This window comes from Leptonychotes weddellii, chromosome 3, assembly GCF_054177405.1.
Source record: "Leptonychotes weddellii isolate Sample4059 chromosome 3, ASM5417740v2, whole genome shotgun sequence".
NCBI lineage: Eukaryota > Metazoa > Chordata > Mammalia > Carnivora > Phocidae > Leptonychotes > Leptonychotes weddellii.
The window spans coordinates 109,293,073-109,306,886 of NC_138371.1; the positions used below are offsets into that span (position 1 = coordinate 109,293,073).

Here is a 13,814-nt window from a genome sequence, read left to right on the forward strand (position 1 = left end):
TCCCTGTGTTGGGATCCAGGATATTTTTATAAAATTTAATGGCCTGTGAAACCCCAAAGTCTGGTAATATGTTTAACACTGAGGAGTCCAGTAAACCTTACTGGGCCATCCTTCTGCTGGAAGAAAGAAACAAAACAAAACAAAACAAAAACCACAACAATTCCCAAATGTCCTGTACGTTTCCAGAGTCATGAGAAAATTTCTAAACTATGATGTGACACCAATTCCTTGAGCATTCTTCAAATCATGTGCTTCAATGAGTGACTTTACTCTTATGTTATGAAAATGAACAATATTTTTAAAGGATTTCAGATTCATGAAGATAAACTGCCTCGTGCCCTCTTCAGTTAACCACATACTTACTGAGATGAGTCACTTTTCCTCTTTCTTGCCTCTGTCCCAAAGAGAGTAGGCCTGGTTTCCCTTACAACATGTCTCCATCTAGTTTCCTCATGATGTTTTCAGGAAGATGACCACTTCCAAAACAATGTGTTGGTCACTTATGTCTATTAGCGATGATCTGGATTATTTCTCTTTTTAGGATGTAATCCACCAAAACACAAATGAAAGATATTTGGCTGGTGTACTTTTCTTAGGAAAGCTCTTGTGTCTTAGGCTTTTGTCTAATCCTGTATGGTTTCCTGCACACCACCTCTAATACACACACACGCACACACACATCCTGTAATTAATTGTTTCTTAGCTGACAGTGTTTGGGAAAACCCACCTCTTTTTTAATTGAGGGCACTTCCATTTGCAGCCAGCACTTGCACTCAGTCTGTACATTTTACTTCTGATTGTGTTCATTTTAGTGTTTAGTTTTCTCGGCGATGTGCCTTGTATGAGTTTGGTTTTGATTTACTGATGCTTTACAGCAGCCATCTTGTGGCATGGACAGAAAGCTCTTCGCTCCTCTCTTCAGAGTGGTTGCTTGATTTTTCTTTTCTTTTTTTTTTTTTTGCTTGCTTGATTTTTCTTGTGCTGTGTTTCGTAATTGGTATATAATGAAATCCCTCAGAACACCAGTCCTCCACCCCCAAGGAAACCCAAGACCCCTTTTTTCACGTATAAGCAAATTGGAGAAAATAGGTAGATATTTTTGGAAGTTAATTTTATTATATGAAGATAGCATACAAAATACATTCATAGTGACTAGAGATGTAGGACCAAATTAAGTCTTACTTATATCTGCAGCATATATTCTTGGTATGTATAAAAGTAACTTTAAAATTCCAGTTTCCTTAAATAGTTACGCACAGAACACACACGTATATACACATACAGTTATACCACTGTCGGTCAAAGATGCGCTCCTCCTTTCACGAATGAAAAGGGCCTGGCAAGTATCTGTTTCAGGTTTGACATACTTACAGGCTGGGAAACAAGGCACAGCTAGAAGACCTACGTGACATTTTTCAGGATTTGGACAAATCTGTTCCATGGGCTAAAACTAAGGTCTGAGCATCGTTTCTTAGACGAACAAGATAATAGACTTGCGTATGGTTTCAGTCCTGTTCCACCCACAGTGTTACACATACATGGCCTCACAAATCCTGAAAGGAAATGCTGCTTTACTTGTTAGTGCCAACTGTTTTTGTCATAAATGACAAATGGTTCTAATAATATCATCGGTTAATTAGTGTTTTCATTTTCAGTGCTTTTTAATAAATGTTCAGGGCTGGTAAATGAACCATTCTGTGGCAAGCACTCTGCCACTAGATAGACTCATTCCTGCAAGCTTCCATTTTTCTTTGTGTTAAGACTCTAGATGGAACCATTGTTGACTGATGGACTCGTGTAGGCTATAAACCTGAGTCTTTGAAGCAGCTGAATTAATACAGTTCTAGTACATGTTTTGTTTTGTTTTTCTTTTGGAAAGATGGCATTACTAAGGTCTCTGAACAATACAGAATTAGATTATTGAAATCAAGATGTGGTACGGGTAGTTAAGGTTTCTGTTTTCACTCATTGCTGGATCCTTACTGTTTTGAAAGCACGAGAGAATTGATTGACATCTTCTTTTAATTTTCCCTATTCAATCTCCTTCTGGTTACCTGATTGATACCATCGCCAGCTGTTCCAGGTGCTTTTGTGCGTGCAAAGAAGAGGAGGAACAAAGCTCATCCCCTCTTCTGGCCCTGGCCTGACTTTGTTTGCACTGGGCCCTTGGTGGAGAGGCCTGCCTCGCTTCTCTGCCGGCCAGGGGCTTCCCCAGCAGAACCACCACTGGAGCACCCGCCGCCCCCCTTGGGGTGTGCTGACTGTCCCATCTCTTTATACTAAGAACCTTGAAACCAGAGTGTGACACACAGAGAAGGAAGCAAAGATTCCTTATATCTCAGGTTCTAGAGTTAAGTTACGTGCATAAAGGGAAGCATACTCTACTACCAGAAGCAGCAATTCACTGTTGCCTGTCCAGCCTTGACTGGCTTTAGAAGGTGCATACATCCTAAATACATAGCTTCAAACAGAGCCAGTTGAGAGATCCAGAGTCTGTAGACTCTGAAGAGTCGGCACCCTTGTGTACCCTGTCTCCCTATTTCCATCATCTTCAGACCCATGGCAAGGTCCAAAGCAGATGAAAAGAGGCTTTTCTCCTCTTGATGGCTCATTAACTAATATCCTGAGTCCCAATTCTAAAAGTATCTTGCATAAATTACATATCACCTTTTTTCTCAAGGAGCATAAAGTGCTTAATAAACATTGGTTAACGTTCTTCCACATCTTTCCAGTAGACTAGCATGAGATAGTAGAATCCCCATTGAAAAGGAAACATGATTGACTTCCTATCCTTTGGGTCCCAACTGTTTCAGTGAGTTGGTTTGGTTGGTATAGAGATGGGGTTTTCACCCTGTTCATCCTGTTTTTGCTCCATCTATCCTGGTTTTGGCATAGAGGAAACCCTCCGCAAGACTCATTTTCATCCTCCTCAGAGCTTCCTTTTATAACTAACTGTACAAAACAGGTTAATGTAAAAAACTTGAAGTGTTTTGATTATACATTAAGACTCAAAATAGAATCTGACAATATTTTTGAACATGTGGCTTAAAGCCCAACAGGTAGCCCTAACAGACCAGACTCATTCCAGTTAGCTTACTCTGAGCAACCTGCTAAGTGTGAGGCCATCATGCCGTGGAGCCAGCTTAGCTCAGGGTGAGTTTGCAGTGTATCTTGCTAGAGGGGCCTGCAGTCTCGGCTCAGATTTGAGCACCAAGCTCAGTGCTAGAAATTTAAAAATGTGCCATATATGGGAATGGGCATAGATCCAGTCCCATAGCTAAGATTTTAAAAATTTGTTTTGTAGTTCCAAAAAAATATGTCTGTCCTTTTCTTGCCTGCCGGAATCCAGAAAATGTCCCCTCATCCTTCTGTCCTATCTGCTCCCTGGCTGGGTTTTCCATGTGGACCGGGTTCGGTCAGGGTTTGGAAGCATTGTCATGGCTTTTCCTACTCCCTTCCCATATGGGACAGCACAAATTCTTCTCTCCAGTGCTCCGTCCTGTTTACTCTCTGCTACCGTTTTCCCTTCTTTCCTTCTCCTCCTCCCATGTCACATCTGCTAGAGGACCCCAGAGACATTGCACAGGCCAGCTTAGGGCTGGTTGCCTCCTGGTTCCCGGGTGCCGGTGGCTGGCCCCATGGAGTCCACACTGCACGGCGGGGTCAGTGTGTCTCCTGAATCATCAAATGCCCTGTGGTCTCAGGGGTAGGAGCAGGTAAGTCATTGGGCTTAGAAAGGGTTTCTCTAACACACTGAATAATGTGAGGATTTACCAGTGGTGTTTTTCACTTGTCACTATTACTCTATCTGGGGTTACATTCTTGTTAGTCAAAAAGAAAAAAAAAAAGCACTATTAAAAAATCACAAAAGGCAGCTTGCTCCTGTGGAAAGGTAAAGGTGTACATTTATATATGTGTCATACTGGCAGAAGCAGCTAGTTTTCAGGGGGCATAAATACTTGTGTGGTTCTAGAAAGAAGGCGATGTGTCAAACTTTAGACAGGCGGGGTGGAGTATAAGACCACCGAGTTGTAGTCTGGGGGAGGAGAGCAGCACGAAATCTTCTTTTCCAGCTCTGAGTTGTCATACGTAAATCTGCGCCTGCCTCTGTTGATGTGCCCACACCCGGAATGGCAGAAAGCAGGCCGCGTGAGGTCAGAAAGCCCCGACTCCTTACTTTTACTGGTTACTCTCAAGCTAAAGAGAGAAAAGGAAAAAAAAAAAAAAATCATATACACAAAATCGATTTCTTGAAAACAAACACGTCCACTCTTTCCTGTTAGGCCTTTGCTCGTAACTGTTCTAGAGCGGATGGTTATTGAATCCCATCTCAATCTCAGCTCACAGGCTCTTTGTTCTAGAGCCTCACGCTGCTTCTCTGCAACCAGCCTGGTAGCACCAGGCAGAAAGATGCCTTCTCTGGCCGGGGCGTGGACTGGGTATGAATAGATACTGCAAATCCACAACGCCGGGTGGAAAATAACTCCGAGACGGGTATGGCCCTCCCCTGCTCTTGGGCCGGCTAGCTACTGGGGTAGGCTGAAAACCGCTCCCGCCTCCAAAATACACAGATCTCAAATCCCTGGAACCTGCAAATAGCACTTCGGCAAAAGACTGAATATTGCCTCATGTGGCAAGCCGGGTGATCAAGCTAAGGATCTTCGGAGGAGGAGCTTAGCCTGAATTGCCCAGGTGGGCCCTAAATACAATCACACGTATCCTTGTAAGAGAGGCAGACGGAGATTCACAGCCACACACAGGAGGCGGTGGTTGAAGGTGGAGCAGGGAGACACGGCCACAAGCCAAGGAAGGCCCAGAGACACCGGGAGCCGGGAAGGGTGACGAATGGATTCTCCCTCAGAGCCTCCAGAGGGATTGCGGCTCTGCCAACACCTTGATTTTGGACTGCTGGCCCCCAGAACTGCAAGAGAATAAATCTCTCCTGGTCTAAGCCACTAACTCTGTGGGGATGTGTTACAACAGCCTCAAGAAACGAACAGAGCTTCAGACAAACAGGTCAGTTACAGTTGTTTCCCTATCATGTTTGTGTTCTAGAAAACTTGTTATGGCTCAAAGGAGAAGAAACTTGTTTCTGGTTCTATATGTTACATCCAGCCTGAGACAGATACACAGGAAAGAAAAGCTTCTCTTGTCCTTTCATATTTGTTTCTTCATAGCTGGGATGAGAACGAGAAAACCTCATGTGCTACCATATTACTTCGACTGGCTCATGGACTAACACGTCAAGCATTTTCTATATTTTTAATCTCAGAGTCGAGGGCGAGATTATGGCTTTCCTTCACAGAGATCTAGATTAAGTCTCCCAAAATAGGAAACAAAAGGTTGTTGGTAGCCTACTTTCTTTCCTCCCTTATACACGTCTTCTTTGTGAGGGTCCCCTAATCCTCTACCCTCTGAGGGGACTCAGCTCTGGTACCATCACGGTGCTCATGTTAAAAGGAAACAAGTATGAAGATGTTTGCCTGGCAGTGTGCCTCCCCTTCAGACTCACTCATGGTTGTTAAATTGTGCTCACTCTATCACTTAGAGGCATTTGGGCCCACCTTTGGACTCAGATCAAGGTCAGCAAAGCACACGCTATGGGCTGAAAACCTGCTTGGTTTCGTTCTTTTTTTTTTTTTTTTCCTCCATTTTTATTGAGATACGTTCACCTGTTTAAGGTGTCCAGCTGAATGGTTTTTAGTATATTCGCAGATGGTGCAACCATCAACACAATCAATTTTAGGACATTTTCCTCACTCTGCAAAACCCATACCCACTAGTATAGCCAGTTACCCTTCTCCCCCACACGTCCCACCCCCAGCCCTAGATAACCACCGACCGACTTTTATTTATAGAATAAATATATAGAGTGGCCTATTGCTGGCATTTCACGTAAATGGAATCATATGCTATGTAGTCTGTTGTGACTGGCTTCGTTCACTTAAAAATGTTTTTCAAGGTTTGTCCATGTTGTAGCATATATCAGTACTTCGTACTTTTTTATTGGCAAATAATATTTGATTGTATGGGTATACTGCATTTTATCAACTCATCAACTGAAGGACCGTTGGCTTGTTTTGGGGTTATTATTAACGACGCTGCTATGAACATTCATGAATAAGCTTTTGTGTGGACATCAGTTTTTGTGCTGTTGGGTATGTACCGAAGGAGTGGAATTGCTGGGTTTTGGAGTAACGCTATTTAACCTTTGAAGAACTGCTATCCTGTTTCCCAAAGTGACCGTGCCATTTTACATTCCTACAACAACACACAGGCTTAGGATTTCTCCACCTCCTTGTCAATGCTAACTTTTTGGTTCTAGCCAACCTAGTGGGTACGAAGTGGTATGTCGTTATGGTTTTGATTTGTGGTTCCCCGATGACTAACGACCTTAAGCATCTTTTCCCGTGCTCGTTGGCCACGGCCGTCTGTTTCTGTAAAGTTTACTGGAACACAGCCCCACCTCCTTGTTTATATATTGGTGATGGCCGCTTTTATCCTACAGTGGCAGAGTTGAGTAGTTGTTTTGTTTTGTTTTTAAAGATTTTATTTACTAGAGAGAGAGAGAATGAGCAGAAGGAGCAGGAGACTCTCTGCTGAGCAGGGAGCCCGACACAGGGCTCGATCCCAGGACCCTGGGACCATGACCTGAGCAAAGGCAGACGCTTAACTGACTGAGCCCCCCAGGCGCCCCGAATAGTTGTTTTCTATGTGGCTCTTGAAGAAAAAGTCTGCTGACCCCTGATTTAGAGGAAAGAGGAGCATGTTCTGCCTTTGGGTGAGACGGGCAGGCGTTTGAATCAGGAAAGGTGGGAATGCCTGATAGATCGGCCCAGCCTTCGCCTGCCCAGCACGGTCCCCAGGCAGAGACCAGCACAGAGAAGCTGAAGTGCTAGCAGGGCCAGTGGAGAAAAACGCTGGGGCCTAGGTTATTCCAACAGCACTTGCCGATGGCCACTGTAGGGAGGGAGGAGGGCCAGGAGCCAACAGGACACAAGCCTTCTCTTGGAAGGGTTGGCTTCTCGGGATGGCACATCTTAGGACGGGAAAACAGGACCGTGCGCCTTCCCGTACAAATGCTGGCAAGCCCAGGGTATGATCACGGGCGAGCTGCCCTCCCTGCCCCCGTAAGCGTGTCTCCATCTGACTTTTGCACTGCTCACACTTAGGCATATCAGACTCCGTCCAGCTGAGGCGCTGTGCTTCATGTGTTTGGACTGCCTGTCCCTGCTAGAATTTTCTGCATGTTTCTACTTCTCAAATCCCAGGCTTCCTTCTCAGCACTTGGTGCTCATCTCTCTGATTTTTATACCCTCCTTCTTGCCCTTGGGAGGACAAAAAGTGCTTTTCTGCAAAACCTGAACACTGTAGTTCAGGAGGCCGAGCGGCCCTCAACTGTCGCCATTGAGTTTTCCCCAGCATCTTCCTTCACACCCCTCGATCAGTTGATCAGAGAAAAGACCCCCAGCTTCCTTACTCAATCTTCACGGAGGCCTTGGGTTTGCTCTCAGCCCAGGTGAAGCGCTTCAGCAAGGGGGAGGCCAGCAGAGTGCTACTGTCCACCTGGTAATCCTGGTGGGAGGAAGGAAACAGGTTATACTTCTTGCCTGACCCAGACGGGTCCACGAGTCTGGGGCATGATACTGGGATGCACATCCGAAGTCACTCCAAGCTCTGTCCTCACCTGCCTATTAAGACCAAGCATGTTCTCCACATGGGCAAACCTAAATTTTGTCAGTTGCAAAAAATGCCTATTATTCCCTGTGACTTTGAGGTCCTTCTTCCTGAAGGTGAAAAAAATACCTTTTAAACAAAAGGGGAAGCTGCAGGTAACAGGTGAGCATTTTTTTATAGTAAACTTTTATGCAAATGATTGCATACATCTACTAAAACTAATTTTGGCAGATGACTGCTATCTGTGAGTATTTGGGGGCCATACATAAGATGCAAAAATTTCACAAAATTATAAAGACCTGGTTGAATTTTCTTTCTTGTGGATCCTATGGAATTCTCAGGCCCTCCATGGTCATGGTTTGCAACAATTCCATTTTCTCCTTGGTTCAGCTTTAGCATGGAGTTTCATGCAGGCTCCTCCTTACTCTGTTAATACAGCCTTCCCAGTGTGTGGATTCCACACTTTGTTCCTCTGTCCTTTGAGTCTCTGACGGGGCTGTGTTCATGTCCTTACTCATCAGTAAGCAAACCTAAGCGAGCAAAGAAGCTGTTGCGGCCCCACTGTATCGGGCTGGGGAGGGTTAAGGTGGACAGAAATCTTCCATGTTTTGCTCAGTATCACTTCCTAGGACTTAAAACCAGCTTACTAAGTAAAACAAAATTTCCAGCTATTTTACTTTGGTATTCTGTGGCTAGTTGTAATGCTTTTAAGTGTTCCAGTCATCTTTTCCTCTTTAGTGTGTTTGAAAAGCTTTTGGTGCTTTTTAAATGATGACTGTGCTGGGTATCAAGTCACAGTGTTTGTGGTCATCACCTTCACACTGTGGTTGGTTTTCCAGCCCTTTTATGGGATCTGAGCATTACCAGTGCTCCTCAAACTTTACTGTGCACATCAGTCCCCTGGGGACCTTGTGACAGGGCAAAGTCTGACTCAGTGAGTATGGACAGGTCCTGAGATTTGGCATTTCTAGCCCGCTTAGTGGCCACGGTGCTTACCTGGAGATCACACTCTGTCAGGGGCTAGCTAGCAGAAGGGCACTCTTGCCCAGGCCTCCCCCTCCTCCCCTTACTCTCTCAACCTCATGTCCCAGAGCTTCAAAGAGACAGCTGGGTAAGGCCCTGTGTTTGCTGGGCTGTACTGGATTGCTTCTCCCAGTGTGGCTGGGTAGGACCATGGCTGTCCAGCTTCTATAATCTCAGTGGGAAGGAGCATAAGGCCTGGGTAGACTTCTCTCAGGACCTCAAGGCTATTCTTTTTTTTTTTTTTTAAGATTTTATTTATTTATTTGACAGATACATAGCAAAAGAGGGAACACAAGCAGGGGGAGTGGGAGAGGGAGAAGTAGGCTTCCCGCCGAGCAGGGAGCCCAATGCAGGGCTTGATCCCAGGACCCCGGGACCATGACCTGAGCTGAAGGCAGACGCTTAACAACTGAGCCACCCAGGCGCCCCCTCAAGGCTATTCTTAAGGGAGAGCTTTCTGTTATATCATGAAGACCCAGCCACTCACAGCTTTGAGTTCCTCCATTAATCTGGAAGCAGGATTCCATCATTGATAGCCAAGAAGCTTAGAAACACACAATGAAGTTTCCTAAGGGACTAAACTATGACCAGGTGAAGATGTGGACCCTGGAGTGAATTCCAGGTCATTGTCAAACTTCAGAATTACCTATTAGCTCTGTATAGCTAAGTCTTGTTGTCAGTCCTCCGAAATTGTCATTTCAGCCACTAATTACTGACCCCCATGGACTGAGAGCCACCAGACCATTGGAGTTTGTGTTTGGATAGAGTCCGGCAAAGGGTCCTGCCAGGGTGCCTTGAGTAGGTGAATTCCATTACTTACATCAAAGATAGAGGTGGTGTTTGGTGAAAGTTCTTCAAAGGTTTTGATTCTCTCCAGACTCATGAAATTGAAAGCATTTACGTATCTGATGAAGAAGCAGAAAGAATAATCAAGACAGGAAAATGAATCCAGCTTTTATTAGTTGGGAGACTATGGGCACTGTATCCCAGCTGAGGCGAACAAAAGTACCAAAGGAATCCCTGGCTCCTGAGGCTGAAGGTCTCTTGCTGTGTTCCCCCTAAGGATCCTCCCATGGTTGTTCATCCACACTGCATAGTTTTGAGCAAAACCCCAGAGGGACCCTTGAGAGACTCCTCAGTGGTTGGGCTTCTAGTCCCTTATGGAATTGGAGAAATGTCAGGCCTAGAAGAAACCTGAATCCTCATGTGGTCTAAACACCCTCCCTTACAAAGGAGAGAGATGATGCCCAGAGAAGGGATATGACTTGATAATGTATAGCTGCCTACTTCTCAAAGGATGCGAGGAGACCAAGGAAATAACCTCGCAAGGTCACACAGCTGATTTAATGGCTAGTCCTGTATATTCTGCTCTTGGATTCCAGATTGGGAGAAATGGGTAGTATTTTTGTGTTTTCCCTTTAACTACCTACTGACCTATTGTTGATGATCCATTAGGAAGGCTGGCAGAGATCTCCACCATATGGTTCCTCCTAAGGCAAGTTCACCTACAGACTGCGTTTCTTAGTCTGAAACCCTATCATCACTTGCAAGGCCCAATTTCTTAGATAAGCCTTTTATTGGCCTAAGGCTCAGCAGCATCCTGTAAAGGCCCAAAAACTGACAATTTCCCTCCCCCATCTCTGATACAATCAGATATTGCTAATGTGTTCAATCCCATCTAGTTTTCTTTAAAAAAAGGGCAGGGGGAGGGTGATTCAATGGGTGATTTTTTTAATCTTAAAAAATTCGGTGATTTTTTTTTTCCTTAAAAAAAAAAAAAAGGTGATTCATTCAAATGGGTGAATCCCAGCTAGTTTTCTTAAAAAAAAAAAAAGGTGACTCAGTGGTGTGTTGATACATGTATCATGTATCAGAGATACATTCAGATACTGCTAATGTGTCCAATCCCAGCTACTTTTCCTAGCTTAAAAAAAAAAAATGGGGGTGATTCATCTGTTTCAGCCTCCTGGGCTGGTTGTGAACTGCGAGCAGTGCCACTGACCTATAGCCCATGACCACAAATCTGGGCTGGCCACTGGACTTCTAGGCCTGTCAGAGAAGGCTGTCAGTCTTTTCAGACTGTCCCAACCCTTAGCCATGCCTCCCCTGGCCGAACTGAGGCCAAAGCTGTAGGGTTGTGCCTTCTGCAGATAAAGATGCTAGAAGGCCCACAGGATAGTCTAAAGATCCTAAAAATCATTCTAATGGCATGGAGGGAGTATCAAAATACCTAGGTTACAAACTCCAATCTGCCACTTTCTAGACACACCATTTTTGGCAAGCTATCTCCCATGGAGCCTAATGTCCCCATCTGTGGAACAGGAATAATAATACCTACTGTATAGTATTGTTTTGAGCATTAAAGGAATTGATGTCCACAAAGAGCCTACACAGGGCCAGACTACACACAGCGCATGTCTGTGTACCCATTAGTACCGAGTGTGTATGATACACATGGAACCATTAGCAGTGATGAACATCCATATGTAACTGTTAGGACTTATGTGGGATGCATGTATAACCACTAGGAATGACGTGTTAATACATGTATAACTGTTAGTGCTGAACATGTGTGATAAACATGTAACCATTTAGTACTCAAGAGCCGATTCCCACCCCACTAGCACCCAGTAGAGGCACTCAGTCAATATTTTTTCCCCTTATCCCTTCTCCAACTTCTTCTGCAGTGATGAGACAGAGGTTAGTGTGTCAAGTAAGAAAAAAAAAGTTTGTTTTATCTAAGGCCTTACGAAAAGAAAAGGTATTGGGGGGAAAAAAAGATGTAGGAGTATCTTAGAATAAAAGAAAATGCAATGTGTTATTCTTGATTGGATCCTGTGTTTGTCTTTTGTTTTTTCTTAAGGTATAAAAGACATTTGGAGAACTTATGGAAAGGTGAATATTTAATAATATTAAGGAACTATCAATTTCTTTGGTGTGATAATTTTGATGTGGTAACACAGGAGAACGACCTTCTTACAAGATTTAGGGGTAGAATGTTATAATGCCTTAAGCTCTCTTTCAATTGGTTCAGCAAAAAGAAAAAAAAATACACATAGAGTGTATACAATAGAGACAAAATAGGGCAAAATGTTAACTATGGTTGAATTTAGGAGGTAGACTTTTTTTTAATGTTTGAAAATTTTATAATACAAGCCTAGGGAAAGAAAGAAATCTTACCTGACATTATCAGAACTTCCTGAGTTAAACTTTGGAGCTGAAGTATCTTCCTTGAAGAAGTCCTCAGAGAAGGCAGGAGATGAATATGTAAACCCACTATTTCCTGTCAGTATGGCATTTAGTGGGATATAGTCTTTACCGTCCTAAAATACCAAAGATAGAGCTCTAATTGTACAAATCTCTATTTTAACCCATGTCTGTGAAACATGTCAGCTTCAACTGTGTCATTTCCACAATCTTTGTTGTGTTTTGGGAAGATAATTGTGCATCTGCACTGTGCACGCGCGCACACACACACACGTTTAACTGCTAATCTCTGCTATTAATAGCTCTTAAAACAAATAAAGCACCCCCTTGACTTATATTCAAAGGCATTTGGGTCTTCCGATATCCTAGATAAATTCAGCTTTACCTGTTGTACATTTGCTTGAAGCAAGTCGCCTAGTTTTTCCACAAGTTCTGCAAATCTTGGCCTTTCTTTTGGGTCTTTGTGCCAGCAGTGCAACATGATCTGATAGCTGTTGGGTGAAAGCACAACAGAACTAGCTGGAGACCAGTGGTAATTGTGTAAATTGCCCCACATGCATCAGCAAAGTGATGGAGCTCTTCTTGAATAAAGCAGGGCTCCTGGAAAAGGAAGCCCCGCCCCGCTGTTGACTTGCTCTTAGGTATGCAGTTTAGAGCTCCTCCCCTCACTGTCAAAAGCAGGGCAATGTCCCTTAAAGGTAAAAGGTCTCATAGACACAAATATCCATGGGTGAATTGTTTGTAGTAGTTATATTCTCAGGCTGTAAAAAAAAAAAAAAAAAAAAAAAAAAAAATCGACTCAGGCTTCTTAAGACGCATGTGGTATGTCCAGGGCCTCACGGTTCCATGATTGAGCTCAGCAGGGTAGAGAAAGCATTGTGTACAGGACTCCGGTCCCTTCCGAAAGGTGAGCGTTTGTGTAGCGTGGGTTGTTCCTTGGGCTGCGTGCAGGTTTCCTGCATGTGGCTGACCCCCTCTCCCTCTGCCAGCCCCAGCATTTCAAAGCCGCCATTACAAACTGGACTCCCACCCCTCTCAAGGCACTAGGTACAGTGCCTTTTCTGGGTATGAAAACGTTTGTCTTAATCTCATCCTTAAGTGTCAACAGGCTTCCTCTATGATTCTTCTCCCCTGACCCTGGAGATGGAAAGGTTTGGGGCTCTTCCCTTGATCCTGAGGGGATGAGGGGATGCAGGTCTCTGCCTGCCCCCTCCCCCCAAGTCCTGCCCCCCTCCCCCAAGAAGAACACACGCCAGGGGTCTATACACACACTGGCTTGCAGATTTACTCTCCTTGGGCTCTTTGTTCTCAAGAGATGTTTACTATAAGCAATCTCTTCTCTCAGAAGATCATCTGGACTAGAGAAGGACTCTGACCAAGTAGAAGCAAAGTCTGAATGGCCTCAGAATTTGGAACTGGATCAGAACCCGGCTGTTAGTGCCATGTGGGCAGGGACCACATCTCCGTGCCCCTCACCTAGCTCAGGGCCTGCCATACAAGTACTCCATTATTTGATAAGGCAGTCAGGCTGGTCTCTGGGAAGAGATAGCAAGGCTCCTTCCATCAAGTCCTAAGCCACACTGCAGGCATTACTTGTAGTGCCGGGACCTGGGTGTTCCTAACCCAGACCTGAAAAAAGCCTGAGAACCCCGCCGCCCCCCTGCCACTTCTTTTTTGTTTTTTGTTTAGATTTATTTATTTATTTATTTGAGAGAGAGAGAGAGAATGAGAGAGAGCATGAGAGACAGAGAGCACGAGAGGGAAGAGGGTCAGAGGGAGAAGCAGACTCCCCGCCGAGCAGGGAGCCCGATGTGGGACTCGATCCCGGGACTCCAGGATCATGACCCGAGCCGAAGGCAGTCTCTTATCCAACTGAGCCACCCAGGCGCACCCCCCCCTTGCCACTT

At 44.6% G+C, this 13,814-nt stretch overlaps 1 protein-coding gene across 2 annotated transcripts in view; it reads right to left on the reverse strand.

Annotated features, from left to right (window-relative positions):
- Nucleotides 1–1,094: 1,094 nt before the first annotated feature.
- Nucleotides 1,095–13,814, reverse strand: part of FLT1 (fms related receptor tyrosine kinase 1) — a 173,547-nt gene continuing 160,827 nt past the window's right edge. For both annotated transcript variants that reach the window (XM_081814774.1, XM_081814773.1), the window contains 5 exons: nucleotides 12,293–12,398; nucleotides 11,881–12,023; nucleotides 9,521–9,605; nucleotides 7,481–7,575; nucleotides 1,095–4,197 (listed from right to left, as the gene is read on the reverse strand). In XM_081814774.1, coding sequence (XP_081670900.1) covers nucleotides 3,996–4,197; nucleotides 7,481–7,575; nucleotides 9,521–9,605; nucleotides 11,881–12,023; nucleotides 12,293–12,398 — 631 coding nt within the window. In that variant the 3' untranslated portion in view covers nucleotides 1,095–3,995. The remainder of the gene's footprint in view (nucleotides 4,198–7,480; nucleotides 7,576–9,520; nucleotides 9,606–11,880; nucleotides 12,024–12,292; nucleotides 12,399–13,814) is intronic.